The sequence below is a fragment of the Cimex lectularius genome, unplaced genomic scaffold (genome assembly GCF_000648675.2).
Source record: "Cimex lectularius strain Harlan isolate CLEC.00 unplaced genomic scaffold, Clec_2.1 scaffold325, whole genome shotgun sequence".
Lineage (NCBI taxonomy): Eukaryota > Metazoa > Arthropoda > Insecta > Hemiptera > Cimicidae > Cimex > Cimex lectularius.
The window spans coordinates 343,359-360,262 of record NW_019392911.1 but is presented as its reverse complement, the minus strand read 5'-3'; the positions used below and the strand labels follow the sequence as shown (position 1 = coordinate 360,262).

Sequence of the window (16,904 nt, the reverse complement as noted above, 5' to 3'; positions counted from 1 at the left end):
TATTAGTTTTTTGCGTTGGTATCATTTATGGGGATGGAATATTATTATTTGAGGTGAATAATTGTTGTAATTTTAAGATTTGTTCTATATTTTTATTGAGCGATGCAAACGTTTGTTCTAGTTTGAATGTTTTGTTGTTATTTCTTTGGTATTCGTTATTTTTGGTGTGAGGTCTATTCCTCATAGGATTACCAAAATTCCTGTTTCTCGGTCCATATTTATCGTTATAATTTTGATTCGCGAAGGTAACTCGTCTACGTTTTGAAAAGGTATGATTATATTATCCGCTCGTTTTATTATAAATTGAATAGTCTTTCGTGCTCTAGGTTCTGAATCGTTATAGGTTTGTCTGTTAAAATTTGAATTACGATATATAGTTTTTGTCATTTTCGTTCCAATAATTATAGCCTTTATATCTGTAAAAGTTAGTCCCGATATGAGATTGATATTGCCTGTAGTTACCGTTTTCCTAAAAGTTATTATGTCTGTTGTAATTAAAATTAAGAGTAATATTTTTCTCAAATCTATTGGGATAGTATCTGTATCCCTGAAATGGATGTGTTTTCAATACATCAGCATACGTGGGATTACGTATATCGTTAATGTTCTCTTATTTCTATTTCCCTGATTTTATTGTACAATTGACTATAATTTAGAATGCTTTCTGTATTTCCTAGTAAGAGTAAATAGTTAGGATGAATAGATTGGGTGATCATATATTACGTTTGATATTTCATTATATTCTTGAAAGATTCTGAATAGTTTTCTTTGGTTGTTCATATAGGAACGTATTTGGGGGGGACTGAAGTCAACCAATTTGGTTAGTGCCCAGATGAAGACCGATCATAGATGCATAGATTTGTATGTAACAAACTGCTATTTTAATTTAATCATCCACCCTAATTGAAGTACATCTAGACCAACTGGCCAAAATAATAAATGGTTTACAAGATAAGATGATGCTAATAACACTCGATTCAAATGTTCATGCAATAGTCTGGGTGAAGAAATAACAGGCGCCAAAGAAAAAAATTGCTCGACTTCATGGATGACCACAATCTCTACTGCATCAATGACACGATTGCACGACATTCAAAACATCAAGGGGCGAGTCATACATACACGTAAACCTTGAAACAGGGTTCACTCCTTAAATATATATGCAAATGGGAACTAAAAGAAAATTGGACAAGTAGTGATCATACAGTCATCCTTATAGAAATAAGCAAAAACTACCCAGCATACCAGGAGTTAGAGGATTCTCCACCAAAAATGCCGACTGGGAAGGCTACCGTCTCCTTCCAGAGAGCCAAATCATCGAAAAAGACTCCCTCAACACAGGAACGCCAAGTGAGATTGAATATACTGCAAATGTAATTAAAAACACGATCTTGAAAGCTTGCGAAAAAAACAATACACGAAGCTTCTAAGGAAGCGTACCTTAAAAGGAAAACGCTGTCGAATAAGGATTTAATGACTCTAAAATAAGCTGCTTATAGAAGAAAACTTAGAAGAACAACGCACCAGAGGCGCTGCCATCAGAAACCTGATGAAAATTGAATACATAACTGCAGAAAGGGAATTTTCTAAAGCCATAGAACAAAGTAAATTAAAGAGCTAGAAGGATCATGTGCAGAAGGAAAGTAAGGATAGCTGATGAGGACTAACATACATCATTGCCAAGGATAAATTTAAAACCGAAGGAGTCATAGAATCGATTAGAAGAAATGGGTTTCACACGGTACCCATACAATAAACATCCTCAATCCTACGAAAATGATTTTTCAAGACATAGTCGAAAAAGATAAGAGAGTTTTGATTATTTCACCATGGTTATTGATAATTGTATTAATCTTGTTTGAGAATCGATATTTCTGGGACATGGAACACAAAAACTATTACAACAGAGATGTTTCTCGACAAAAGTGGGAGAAAGTTGCTCAAGAAATCAACACTAGCAGTAAGTTTGAAACACTCCCTTATCGGCTCTTGTGGAAAGTAAGTGGTAACATGCTTTGTTTTTTCACCAGCTATCAGCAATAACTTAATCAACGGACTTTCAAAAAAATAAAACTTATCAAGTTCGTCAAATTTGCTAGGAGGCAGAAACGTACTTTCAGAAAACGCTCACAATATAACCACCTTGTTCTGACGAGAATTTCGGACGTACTCGTCAGAACTCGCATCCACTGTAACGTAATCCACTGTTGCTCAGCCAGACTCAAAAAAAGTTTTTTAGAACAATCTGAACATAAATTTTCGGATTTTACCATAGAAAAATCGGTAACAGATAAATCAGAAGAAGACTCAAATTTGCCTGAACCACACTCATATATACCGACAGACAAAAAATTCCACCCACTTATAACTTGATTTGTATGTATTTTTATATATTACTCAAAGTTTCACGTTTTTTGACATTTAATAATTAAGCCTTTGTCAAAAAAGTAAATTGCTAAGAAAAATGAAAAAAATAAAAAAGACTGACAGATGAAATGTGTTTTAATTTTTTTTTTTTTAATGAACTTTTCAATATCGCGCATTTCCTTCTCTTGCCGGCTTCATTACATCTCAAATACACTTCGGCATAATTTCCACCGGTTTGGAAATATCTCTTTGCTGGAGGTATCCCATTCAGCACGAAAAATAAAACTCATTTGAACGAATGGTTCTGACGACATCGTTCGTGTTCTGATATGCACCTCCCTGATAAAGGGACCTCATTGGAAGACAAATATTTGTCTGTTTGGAAGAACTCGTCCAAACTCGTCAGAATTCCTATCCACGGTGATCGTACTTGGGATCTGGGATTTTGTGGAAAAATAGCAAGTCGGTATACAAATTTAAAAGCAACCAGCTGCCCATAAGATATATAATTCAAGTGATGAGCATCAATGACTCTTAAAAGGTTAAAGTACATCTTTGGATTTTGAATTTTCAATTATTTTCTATTTAGTTTATTCTGGCTAAATCCTATTATAACTACTGGGTGTAAGCGATAAAAAGGTGAAAACACCTTTAGCGAAAAAGTACTTTCAGGTAGTTACTCCCTGTGACTATAACTATAGGTCTGATGATGACCATCGTAGCCTAGACTGCTTCACCGATGTCTCACTCATTAAGGACAAGGGAAGCGGTGCTGGAATACACATACCTAAATTAGGGATCAGCATCTCCTCTCCTCTTGGTAATAACACCTCGGTCTTTTGCTGTAGAACACTTATGGATAACAAGATTAAGGGAAAAGATATTAAATTTTTTTCCGACAGTCAGGCCAGTCTAAAATCATTACAAAAAGAACTATCAACATCTAGACTGGTAGAGGAAACTGTTGAACTCATTAATAGGACTATCACCAGGTATGAGAATAGGGTAACCCTCATATGGATACCTGCTCATAAGGGTCACTATGGCAATGAGGAGGCGGACAGCCTGGCCAAGGAAGGATCAAATACTGCGTTTGTCGGACCACAACCGGTATTACCCCACTCTTTAAGCACAGCAAAAGAGAGTATAGGTAGCTGGGGCATGAACCAATTCCTTAAGGAATGGAATATGTTCCCTGGATGCAGGCAATCGAAGGAGTTTCTGAAGGAAATCAAACCTAAAGAAACGAAATGGTTACTCTCTAACTCTTGGAGGGGAATAAGGAGGCTGATAAGTATCCTAACGGGCCATTGCCCCTTAAGAAGACACCTCTTCATAATGGGTACTCTACCAGACCCCTTCTGCCGCTTCTGCGAAACAAAAGAAGAAACGGCTCGACACTACCTCGCAGAATGCGATAGGTATGCTAGGGAAAGATTTAATACTTTCGAAGGAGAGGACATAACCAAAACACTCCCCAGGATAAAATGGTCCACAATCCTGGGGTTTGTGAATAGGTCCAATAGGTTCATGCAGGACTCGTGAGCCGACCAGGTCCCGGATCTTTTAGGTATCGGGTACGGGCCTACTCAGGCTTTTAACCCCTCGGGTCCTGGTCGCCCGCCCTGTGTAATATACATATATAAATCCTTTTATCTTTTTTTTAAGTAATTGTATTTGTAGAGACTTAATGTAACGAAGCAATTCCTTAATTAGACAGTTATGCCCCCTTTTGTTAATAAAATTCCTATTTTCCGGAACCCATAAAATCTTTCTTTAAAATTTAATAAAATTCCGTGTAATTAAAAAATTTATTTTTCTCTATTTAAAGGGGATTTCCGAAGACACACGCTAATAAATAGATTCTCTTGATAAGAGATAACCACGCCTGAGAGATACTTCAAATATAACCATCCGCTTCAGGCATCCAATCGTTTTCTTGCTGCAATCATTGTTGTGTTTCAAAATTTCTTTGAGATACATAAATAGGCATAGGCAGAGTCCCAGAGGAGTAACCAACAATTCTGCCCGAAGACAAATAATCCCGCCATCCACCTTCCCTCCTTGAGGTACTTTTCTAACTTTAACTTTTGGCCAGATTCCTTCTGCAAGAGTTACTGTGTCAGTCTACCCGTACACTTCTATTGCAAAACATTTTTTTTTTTTTTTTTTTTTTTGACTGCCCTACCGCCATTCAGTCTATGTCATTTTGTTGGTGACCATGCCAACCAACCCGGGACACCCACAAAGGGCACCTCCACATACGCCCGCTTCTCATTCGGGTAAACACTTAATTTCGGCAGCATTAGGAGGATGTGGATAAAAACCGTACATGGCCAGAGGGGCCCCTGGAAAAGTCCACATCCCCCCAATTCCCGGGGACCATTTGCCCTTTGCATGTGGAGCACCCTCCGGAGAAAACCCGAGCCAGCCAACCCAGCACCCCTGGAACTACCCAGGCTCCTCACCTCTTAATCAATCAATTAATAATTAAGTAATTAATAAATAATCAATAAAAATGTACCAATATTAACAAACACAAAATAAATAGTCAATAAATAAATCAGAATTTACAGAGGTAATAAATAATCAATTGGTAAATAAATAAATAATAAATTACTAATATAAATGTAAGCGGACGACGGCGCGGCGGCCGAATAATCTCTCAAAATTCGCTTGCTTTTCTCTAAGCGACAAGAGATGAATCGGAGTAAGCGCGTCGCTACTTATCCTTGTGTAGGGGAAGGTAAGGTTCTCGAATTCAATAAACCAGTAACATTTATTGTACACAATTCCGTCTCTTAACGGTACCCAAACCACAGAATCTTAATTAATCTACAAGTCAGCCACATCTCTAAATCTGGGATGAGTCTATCAACAAAGGGACTTACCCCAAACGACGCTCGCCACGATTAGTGTCCACAGCATCTTTTCTCTCGGCCGTCGACTTGGCTCGATGGGTCGCAACGGCTGGTCCTCGCTGGCTCTAGCTGGCTGAGAGCAATGCCAGAACGTAGATTGCAGAGTTGCACATCACAGTTTCTTCACATCAAAAAGGATCTGGTAGGTCTTGTATATCGCGGTAACATGTACACTGTTCCCATGAATCTAGTCCAATTTGACTGCGCCAGTTATAAATTTGAATCAACGACACTCGTTTTTAAAAACGATTTATTTATTATATATTATTAAAGTTTACATAAATAAACCTAAAAAAATATTATAAAAACTTAAACTTATTAACTTTACATAAAAGTGAATAACTTGCAAAATAAAAATTAGGACGAGGTCGTGATTAAGATGCGGTTCAACTCCGAGTCTGAGTCCGTGTATCAGTCTCTCTTGAAAATGGTGGGAGAGGGTCCGTCTATAGAGTTGCTGAGTCTGCAGGATCTATTATAATGACAGAAGCAGCCGTTGCGGATGTAACGTAATATATATCATGCCAGACTTTTATCTAGGCGTACAGCCGAGCATACATTATTTCTTCGATGACTCTGGTTGTTCGGTGCACTTGAACAGTCGTAGTGTTGACGTCGGAAGCCAAATGGTGATGGTCGGTTATTATTTTTCACTCCTTAATAATACACATTAGCAAATTATCAAAATAACTTAAAAACACCTCTAATAGAGAAATTGTCTGAATGGTCTGTCTTCATCCAGCTGTTTACCTGATTTACGGATAATGATTATTTCCGCGGTCTTCCTTGTTTCTTTAAAAGCTTTTTTTTATGGTCATCATTGATCAAATTTTTATTTGTTTTTGAATTTTATGTTGTTTTTTCTTCTTTTCTCAACAACTGTTTTTTAGAATTAGATAAACATGGCTTTTTAAAAGTCTTATTTTTACAACCGAACTTATTTTTGGCATGCAAAATATACAATAACCATCAGTATTGTTTCCATCTACTTTTCATAACGAACTTATTTCATTATGAGTTTTGATTCATTTAGTTTGTGTAGACGTGATCTGTGTCAGAAGTGGAAATACTCGGTATTAAAGAGGACTGAAAAGTTTTTTTTTTTTACCTTTTTATTTGTTTGTTAATTTTTTTACTCAATAATAATTGTTTTTTGGAATTAGGTTATAAATATTTTCTTTTTAAATGTCTTATTTACAACCAACCCTATTTTTCACATGAAAAATATGAATAAATCCATTATATTTGGTGGTTTGATTGACCAAATTATTTAATCATTTTACGTAAGGTCTTGGTTGAAATGAAAAAGTCAGTGTCACGAGCGGGATTCGAATTCGGCAAAAAAGGATAAAATCGAATACTGATTACACGATATTTGAAAAATGGAAAAAAGGAGGGAAAATTCGAAAGGGAATCACTGTCCGAGTGGATCGAAGTCACGATAGCTCTAGTGGTTAGAGCAGCGGTGTATTGAGCCGAAGGTCGTGGGTTCGAATGACACTGACTTTTTCATTTCAACCAAGAACTTACGTAAAATGATTAAATAATTGAAATATGAATAAATCTAAATACATTAAAAATTGAAGGGTGGAGAGTTTATTTTATCTATCAGTATATTATGTATAAATATGTACATATTCACTATAGGCGCAAAAATTAGTTTTCACTGAAAATTTCACGGTTTGTTTTTATTAGTGTCAAAAGTGGTTAAAGACGATGTAAGGCACATAATTTACAAATAAGATACGTCAAGTTTTAAAAAATATAGGCCAGGAATTTGTGGCATCCATTTTCTGTGCTGTTTTTTCAGTCAGGCAGCGACCACTTAGAATTCCTGAATCTCCCGAGTCTTTAGAATTCTGATATGGATGTGCTAACACTCAATAAACAAAAATGTAGTAAGAGTAACTAAGGAGCATTCTTTACCGCTGTCAGTATCTTTAGTATTGCAGCATTTGTTGGAGAATCGATAACCTATCCTGTGGCCTGACCGTACAAAGACCTTTAAGCCTTGTTCTCACGGCTTGTGACTTGGCGAACTTGGTCGAATGTCATACCTCACGCTGTGGAAACGTACAGAATCGTTACTACTCGACATAGCTCGAGGTAGCATAGCTTTTCCCGTGTTTTGCCCGTAAATACTTCAAACATCAAAGGCCTGGGCTCGACGGATGCAAAATGACTTAATTAAAAACATTTACGCAACGGTAACAACCGATCGAGATTCCCCAAGCCACCTTTCAGCACCATGAGAACGTCTGGCGGTCGGAATAGGACAGACCACGACAGATCACAAGTTTGTGGGAACATGGTTTAAGCCGAACCATCAGAACTGAAAAAAATGCTCCGAGTGAATTCAATTTATTAACTGTCGAACGTTGGTGAATCAACAACATACATAAAAATATTTTATATATTATATAATGACCTATTATCCCACCTTCAAGAAGGAAGAATCAAGAAACAAATTCAAGAAGANTCTTACCAATTCTCTCAATTAATTAAGGTTTTTAGTTGAGATAAAAAAGTCAGTGTCATGAGCAGGATTCGAACCCATGACCTTCGGCTCAATACGCCGCTGATCTAACCACTTGACCTATCGTGACTTCGATCCACTCGGACACTAACTGCCCATTGCAACCCCACCTTTTGAATTTTCCCTCCTTTTTGCCATTTTTCTTACCAATAATATTTGTTTATACTATGTTTTAAATTGGAAATCAATTAAAAGAAAACGCACTTAATCCTTAATCCCAAACAAGGATAAAGGATTTTTCGCTGTTTACTTTTTACAGAATTTAAAATGTTTATTCAGTCTCATTTGAATTCTGAAGCAATAAACTGTTTAGTTTTAATCTTTGTTTTCTTAATTTCAGTTTTTAAACTTAAAAATGCTACTTAGTGCTGTGGATGTTGCGCATGACGTGGTAGTTATTGATGATGGACGTTCCATCAAGTATGCCAGTTCTGAACCAGTTCTGGATGCCCTAGGGTTACAGAACTACAGGATGACCGTTTTTGTACTTTGAGAAGTTTGCGAAACCGGCATCTTATTGTAGTTCAATCGATTCAACTGGTCCAGAAAGTTCTATGTGTCCAAATTTCTGAACGCACTGCTCGAAGAAGATAAAACGAGTTTGGACTAATGACTTTTTGCCCCTTAAGAGGACCATAATTGATCAGAAACCACAGAGTTGAACGGCTCCAATTTGCTCACGAACACAGCTATTGGTGATGTTTGGACGATTGGTCTGCTGTACTTTTTACAGATGAGTGTAGATTTGCTCTAAGATCTCTAGATAGGCGTGAAAGAGTGTGGAGAAGGTGAAATAAAATGTACGAAAACAGCTTTTTAAGTAGGCGTCGAATAAGTTTTGAACTTCAAATTATTTGTCAGGAATAAGTACATGTCTTTTACAAATGATGACATTGTACTAGAAAATAAATGTAGCAGCGTGAACAAGAAAATAATTGGATATTAAGATCTGTTTCAGATATCCTTGGCCCAAAAATAACATCTTTTAAATCTACAATGTTAGTTATTTTTTTAACTAGACACACCAATTTATTTTTATGCAATATATTTCTGTTGCTAAGGCACTTCGGGCCACGTCCTGGTCCCTCTCCAGTGCTCTCTATATAGCTAAATTGATAACCTTGAAACAGAATTCTAGATTTAAAATATTTTTACTACCAAATTGTTTGCCATCGAAAAACCTCTTGAATATATTTCGAAATTATCAGTCACCAAGGTTTGTATTATGTCCGAGAGCAAAAGTGCTATACAGTATATTCAAAGTTTTAGCAACAACTCAAAGTTGGGCTATCTACTTTGCGAAATTATTAAAAGAATTTTTGATTTCAGCCGACAACGCGAGAACGTGGTTTTCTGTTGGGTAAGAGGCCACAGTGACTTTTACTTTAGTCAAGTTACTTCTGAATTTTGTTTGGTCTTCTTTTTGGATCGCAGTAAAGATCCGAACTATCATTATCAACATTATCATTGAGTACCAATGCAACGTCCCAGGCGGGTGTCGCACCCGGAGCCGGTTGGAACCTTCCAGTGAAGGAAAAAAACAGTCCAGTCGTTGTTGTTTTGCGTCGCTCGTGTGCGTAGCTGCCGGCAGCTGAACTCGTGAACGGTTACCAGGAAGTCGTGTCGTCCATTAATCGTGGCTGTCGATCGTGATATCCCTCGTGTCAATTAGTCGTGGCGAGTTGCGATATTCGTCGAGGATCTTAACTCGTGGTGAGAGGAGTAACGGAAGCGAGTGGCAGCGTTCGGAGGGCTGGAACGACGCACCGTGCCAACATCGAGCGGCGGTGCAGCTTCGCAGGTGAGACGAAAGACGTCACCAGTGGGTCCGTAACCTCCGGGTTACAGGCCGTTTCATCTATAGGATCATACACCTCCCGTGACGTCACGGCAGTCCTCATGCATCACCAGCGTACTACATATCATAGCAATAAGATTCTTTATCATTTTAGAAAGCTTTCCATTTATTTTCTGTATTTCATTTAAAAGTGCCCTTTTAATTTTCATTTCTTCATTGTTACATTTAATAAATTTGCTAATCTATCCAAATCTGGCGTACCGGCCTTTCTTTTAACCCTGTTACGTTTAAAAGAAGGCCGTAGCGTTTTATGTTTCTACAGTTTGGGGAGTTAATTGGGCCTAGATAATTCTTGACCCCTTCCCGCAAAACATCTACCTTTACAAAATAAAACAGAGAAGATTAAAACATTTGCTTTTCAATTGCGAGGAATCTCCGGAAACTAGACCTCTGGCAGAAGTTTTTGAAAATAACGTCAATGACTATACATTTAACGTAGTTGAACAATGTTGGAATTCTAAGATCTGCTTATTAAAGCTTAGTACTGGGATTATTATAGTAAGACATGATGACGACAGCTAACATTAGCTATGACAAGAATTTAAATTTGCCATATCAAGACAGTTACGATTAAGGTAATCTATAGGAGTAGATGGGTGGTACCGGTGGGTAGTTTCTCCATTCTTGTTTTTCTTAATATTTATTCATACATTATTACTAGATACCAAAATGCAGGTAGTCGTAATATACAATAAAAGAAAAAAAAGGTAATCTCATTATTTATGATCAGTGGTGATAGTAGCAAATAAAATTACTTCATACATTTCGACTGTTAGCTAGTTGTAAAAGTGCCTTACTACGGTTTGACTTATTTAAATTAAAAAATATTTTATCATTCCAATTAATTATACTTTAATCAAATCAGGAGCAGTATATAATTTATTGTTCACAAAGAATAGTGTCTTAACTTCTCATCGTGACTTAGAAACATAAATTTTAAGAGTTACTTCGAAAAGTAAGAAAGCGTAACTTTAGGCTTCGATCTTATTTAAAAATTAATCATTTTATGTAAGTAAGTTAATTAAAGTTTTAGGTTGAGATAAAAAAGTCAGTGTCCCGAGCGGGATTCGAACCCACGACCTTCGGCTTGATACGCCGCTACTCTACCACTTGAGCTATCGTGACTTCGATCCTCTCGGGAACTAACTTCCCATCTCAACCGCACCTTTTGAATTTTCCCTCCTTTTTGTCATTTTTCAAATGTCCTGTAATCGATTTGATTCTCGGCGACAATGAAATGGTATTGAAATGGAGTATTAGTGAAGTATACTTCATTTTAATCCATTAAATTCACTATTTTTCGTGGTCCGCTTGACCAATTGATACAAATTATTCAATAATAATTGAAAAATGACAAAAAGGAGGGAAAATTCGTAGGTGAGGTTGAGATGGGAAGTTAGTGCCCGAGGGGATCGAAGTCACGATAGCTGAAGTGGTAGAGTAGCGGCGTATCAAGCCGAAGGTCGTGGGTTCGAATCCCGCTCGTGACACTGACTTTTTTATCTCAACCTAAAACTTTAATTAACTCAATTGTATTAATTGGTCAAGCGGACCACGAAAAATAGTGAATTTTATGTAAGGTTTTTATGTTTGTACGTGCTTTTCAAGTGGTAGAGCAGCGGCATATTCGTGGGCGGCAAGGTCGTGGGTTCGAATCCAGCTCGTGGCACTAACTTTTTCATTTCAACCAAAACCTTACATAAAATGATTAATTAATTGAAAGAAATAATTTGGTCAATAGACCACTAAATATAATGGATATACATTTAACCTTGAAACAATGATAGCTTCAGGAAACTTGGTACACAAATTGATATTTAAATGTATAAAAAAATGTAATTTAAAGTTTAAGTGTAACTATGGGTATGTTGACAATGCATGCATATCCTCAGAAGCGACTCTGGTTTTCAAATGTATCTCGTACAGGGCAAATTTTTGCTGCTGTTTCGTCTGTAGTTCGCCTGGTTCTTTTGATCGCAGGGGATTGCTACTTCTTGAACAATGGCATGATATTAAAGAAATATAGTTAAAAACAACACAATTCAGTTAAAGTTATTGTACAAAATTTAAAAATAAAATCGTTTTATATTTTTATCATTAAGTATAATTTATTGGAAAAGAGGATCGTGGAAATCCATGTATCAGGGGGCGGGCTAAGCTCTAATAAAGCGCCTGGATCACGTTTTTTGAAGAGTATGAATCAGTCAAGGTCAAAGGCAATTTAGTGTTAATAAATTCAAAGGTGCTGTTACTCTGATGGCAAGTCGATAGACATAAGAATCGATTTTCAAAGATCATTAATTTAACGCGGATTAACCATTCTGAATTCAACCAATTTAAAAATAAAAACATTTACACGAATGCCTCCTAGAAGAGCAAACTATATTGTAAATATGAGATTGATCCGTATGTGTAGTTGAATTGAGTTTTATTAGCCCAAAACCTCCATCTGAATGAAACATATCGAGTGCCATATGTCATAAGTCAGCTGTATCAGCTGAACTCCCTCCTCGCCATTGGTGAAAATGTTGGGATTCTATAAGCGCTCGATAGGTCATAAGGCAGATACTGGGTTGGGCGCCGTATTTCACTTTAACGATGCTTCGTATTACCTTTAGTTCTTTTTCGCATTTTCCCAACACATATTCCATGTGGGATTTCCACAGGAACTTTTGGTCGATAACTAACCCTAAAAACTTTTTGTGTTTGAAGAGTGAATGTTGTAGGAACCAGTCCTTATATCCTCTGGTGGGGTGATCTTATACTGACGAGAGAGGAACATGGCTGAACATTGACCCTCATTTTACCATATTTCAAAACCCAGTTCTGTATTCCATCTATGGAATTTGTTAGCGGTTTGTGATAGGCACTCAAAATTTTATTGGACAGTCTCGCTAACCGTGTAATGTCGATGTCATCCCCGAATTGGGATTTTTTACTTCTACCTTCTTAAGTGCAAATTGCAAATTCTTAAGAGAAGTCGTGTAGATAGAAAATAATTAGGGACTTAAAACTCCTCCTTGGGGGAGTCCCATATATATACGTATATATTGTATCTTGGAGAATATCCAATTCGTCCATTGCTAGATGAAATGTTCAGTATTTCACCAGATTGTTGGCGGCTCTTATTATGACTTTGGGGATTCCAATTTCTACAATGCAATTTTTGGAATATTTTAAAAATAAAAATATTTACACGATTACCTCTTAGAAGAGCAAACTATGTTGTAAATATGAGATTGATGCGTATGTGTAGTTGAAATGAGTTTTATTATGTTTAATATGTTTTTTATTTTACTTAGTTACTTTATGTTTAATAACTGTGCTATGGCGACAGTCCGTTACAAAAGTTGCTAGATTATCGCATGTATTTTTTTCCGGAATCGATGTTGAAATTCTGTTTGTCAACTACCCAATCCAATCGGGGCTTAACTATCCTTTCGTACATTTTTGAGAGGCTGGATGTAAGTGTTGTTGGTCGGTCGACTTTTCAAGAGGTTTGTAGCAGCTCAACGTTGTTTCAATTTGCAAAACTTTGGTAAAGGTAAATGCTTAGTTCTTTTAAACCCAACCCTATTAAGCTCATAGAAAGGTTTGTTAAATCCTTTTATAGGTTTCACAGTATTTCATCTTTTAGTAATTTTTTTTTCGTCTCTTTGTCAACATTGCATTGCAAGTCTCTTATTTGGCACTGTAATCTGATTGTATTATTTGTCTGTTCGCCAGATAGCTTTCGCCATAAGGAGAAAGGAATCTGCCTAATTAACTAGTTAGACGGGCACAAGAATGTAGGCAAACAACAATTCTGCCCTTCCTTCAAGATCCGTATTACAATGCATTCAGGGTTTTTTTAAGCGTAAAAAAGGGGTCTGGATTGAGTTTTGGAAACTCCATCAGTGACCGTGAAGCCAAACTTAAAAAGTAAATTTTACCAAAACACGGACAGCTTATTACGAGGCACGCAGCGTTTATTGGAGGGTTTAATTGAAACAAAAGATTAAAGTCGTACTAGTGAAGCAATACAATGTTTAAATCGTAAACAACGCCTATTTTCAAACGGAATAGGTAAAAGTCGGAGATTTTTAATAAATCAGATTAGATAATTTTCTGTATTTTTACTAAATATGTATATACCGAGCCGAGTTAATGTAATAAAATACAATATAGAAAAACTCTTTCGCTTTCTAGGAGTTTTTGTACTTGTACGTAAAATGTAGCTTTTAATAAATAGATATCAACTTTTGGACCCAAAAAATATATACCTTTTATTAAGCCTAAGGTTGAAATATAGGGTGTTCTTTTTAGATGGTCCGGCTGAATTTCTCTTCACCCAATGACGCTATAAAAAATACGTGTTTAATATATTTTAGTCTTATTTCGGTTTTTCCTTTTTTGGGATAAAAATTAAGCAGGGTTCATCAGACCCAGTTCTACTTCAAAATTTCAAATACGACTCTCTACATCCTGACATATCATTTTAAAGGATTTCTTACGCTGAAAACAATGGTGCAATTGGATTATTAAATTGGTCAAAAATGACAAAGTTATAGCAAAAGTTTGAAAAAAAAATCATTTGGTTTGACATTTATTAATCACATTTCATGTTTGAATTGCCAGTCTTGCTTAAAGTTGCAAAGATTTGCTCTTTTTAACCACTCTGCACCGGTGCTCAGAAAGAGTCAGGGGAGGTGAAGGGAATGACAAGAATTTTCTTTCCTTTGTCTCAGTTCTTCAACTGGCACAGACACTGTTTTTTAATTGGCCCCACAAAATAGTCAAGTGGAGTTAAATCGGGTGACTGAGGAAGCCAACAGATCGGGCCATTAGATCCTACCCACGCGTCACGGTTATATACGAAGCCGGCCACCGATCATCCTTATCAAAAGATCATCAATAATTATTACGGTAACATGTCAAACACACACACACACGTCCCGATTATAAAAATCCTTAAACCCCTAAACATGATTGAACTTAGCGAGAAAAGTTGATTGTTTTTTCATACCCCATGTTTTAATTTTATTATTTCTTCGATTAGGTTTCGTGGTCCGATTGACAAAATAAATTCTTTTCAATTAATTTTTCTTTAAGTAGGGTATTGGTTGAGATAAAAAGTCAGTGCCACGAGCGGGATTCTAACCCACGATCTTCGGCCAAATACGCCGCTACTCTACCATTTGAGCTATCGTGACTTCGATCCACACGGACACCAACTCCCCCTCTCAACCTAACTTTCGAATTTGATTCTCGGCGACAAATGAAATGGCCACAGAGAGCTTTAGTGAAGTATACAACATTTTGTTTAAATCGATTAGGTTTCGTAGTCCGATTGTCCAAATAAATTCTTTTCAATTAATTAATCTTTAAGTAAGGTATTGGCTGAGATAAAAAATTTAAAAGTGGCAAAAAGGAGGTAAAATTCAAATGGTGGGGGTTGAGGTAGGAAGTTGATGTCCGAGCGGATTGAAGTCACGATAGCACAAGTTGTCGAGCAGTGGCGTATTTAGCCTAAGATCGTGGGTTCGAATCCCGCTCGTGACACTGACTTTTTCATTTCAGTCAATACCTTACATGGAAAGAATAATTAATTGAAAGATGTAACTTGGTCAATTGACCACTAAAACGTAAATGAATTATTAAAAATATTATATCCAATAAGTTGTATGTATTCCTTATAGCAAACTCTACTCATGGCTTTATATACGCCTTAATTTTGAAATGTTACAATTGGTTATATTGAGATAAACCAAATAATTATTATAAATTCATCAGTTAAAAGTTAATTAAATATATAAATTCATCAGTTAAAGATTAATTAATTGAAAAGAATTTATTAATTATTTTCAGGAGTTTAATGAGTGTCAACCTTCTATATTAAGGGCATCCTGGGCTTGGCACACCCAATTTTTTTTTTTTATTTCTCATGGTGACACATCATTACTAGTTTTCATTTATGGCCTGTATTAAATATTAAATTTAGCCACCAACCAAAAGTTTAAATTTTCCAAGGGTTTGGGTCCGACCTGCAATAAGGAAACCCCACGGCTGCTTTACTTCCTCCCCACACGTATTACCTACCTATCGACCCTAGCAGCCTGATGCAGCAGATGGATGTTGCCTTGCCTAAGACCGATTCGGGCGCAGCATCGTCCCAGCTAGTCAATGGACTACCGCGCTCCATTCTTATATATATATATATATATATATATATATATATATGTAATATCTTAATTTACGCACACAAACGAGATTACAATGTACCAACTAATTTATTTTACCTGACACCCGACGCCACGGACTTCGGGGCTTCCTCGTGCGTGATCCTGTGAACAACTATGGCCGGGTTATATACGAAGCCGGCCACCGGTCATCCTTATCAAGAGGAATAGCACCCCCTCTACACCGATCAGGAGAGTCAGTTAAGTACCCTGAACAGTATTGTCTTGATTCTTGATTGAGCCTGGTATGAATCTCTCCTGGCGCTCACTCATTCTTAAAATATTCGTGAGTACCGCTATATTTTCTCGCATAACGACTCGTTTGACATTAGAAATAGAGGCCATCTAAAATTTCGGAAATTTTATTTAAGTTTGTTTGTTCATTTTTAAGAAGAATATATTTTATTTTTAATCAAGGAAGTAGTCCTCTTTTATTTCACTCTTTTGGTTTCTCCTATTTTATTTCACCCTCATTCTTCCGTTTTATTATTTTGAGGAGAAAATAATAAAACACCCGCGCACTTTGCTAAGCTGCAGGTATTCACAAAGAAGAAGTTGAGCTTCACCATCCGGTTGAGAGAAGCCTCTGGAAATTTAAGTATCAAAAATCCCTCAGGGTACGGAAGCTGACACACGAATCCTATCGAAATTACTCTGCCGGTTTCTTTTTACCACGACTGTTATTTTTTGGCCAATCCGATTGCATCATTGTTTCCAGCATAGAAAATCCTTTAAAATGATGTGTCAGGATGTTTAGGGTCGTATTTGAAATTTTGAAGTTGGTACCCTGTATTATTTTTCTCCAAAAAAAATTTGAAACTATACTAAAAAATATTAACCATTTATTTTGCTATATTTTTCATATTGTCATTGGTTCAAGAGAAATTCAGCCAGGACATCTAATAACGACACCCTGTATATGTTTGTATATATTTTATATATATATATATATATATATATATATATTCGCTTACGTTTTATATTTACTGATTAACATTCCGTCA

General features: G+C 36.4%; 1 protein-coding gene and 2 long non-coding RNA genes across 3 annotated transcripts in view; all 3 read right to left on the bottom strand.

The window, feature by feature from the left end:
* LOC106672988 (calcitonin gene-related peptide type 1 receptor-like) overlaps positions 1-5,536 on the bottom strand; it is an 85,704-nt gene extending 80,168 nt beyond the window's left edge. The window contains exon 1 of the mRNA XM_024229275.1: positions 5,259-5,536. Coding sequence (XP_024085043.1) covers positions 5,259-5,295 — 37 coding nt within the window. The 5' untranslated portion in view covers positions 5,296-5,536. The remainder of the gene's footprint in view (positions 1-5,258) is intronic.
* Positions 5,537-5,641: 105 nt separating this feature from the next.
* Positions 5,642-6,116, bottom strand: LOC112127821. Its single transcript, XR_002910737.1, has 2 exons — positions 6,039-6,116; positions 5,642-5,944 (listed from the first exon to the last, which is right to left on the bottom strand). It is a non-coding gene; the product is annotated as an uncharacterized LOC112127821 (long non-coding RNA).
* A 5,434-nt stretch (positions 6,117-11,550) lies between these two features.
* Positions 11,551-16,904, bottom strand: part of LOC106672996 — a 10,799-nt gene continuing 5,445 nt past the window's right edge. Inside the window, exons 3-4 of the long non-coding RNA XR_001341337.2 lie at positions 15,961-16,245; positions 11,551-11,675 (exon numbers count right to left, since the gene is read on the bottom strand). This is a non-coding gene — a long non-coding RNA (uncharacterized LOC106672996). The remainder of the gene's footprint in view (positions 11,676-15,960; positions 16,246-16,904) is intronic.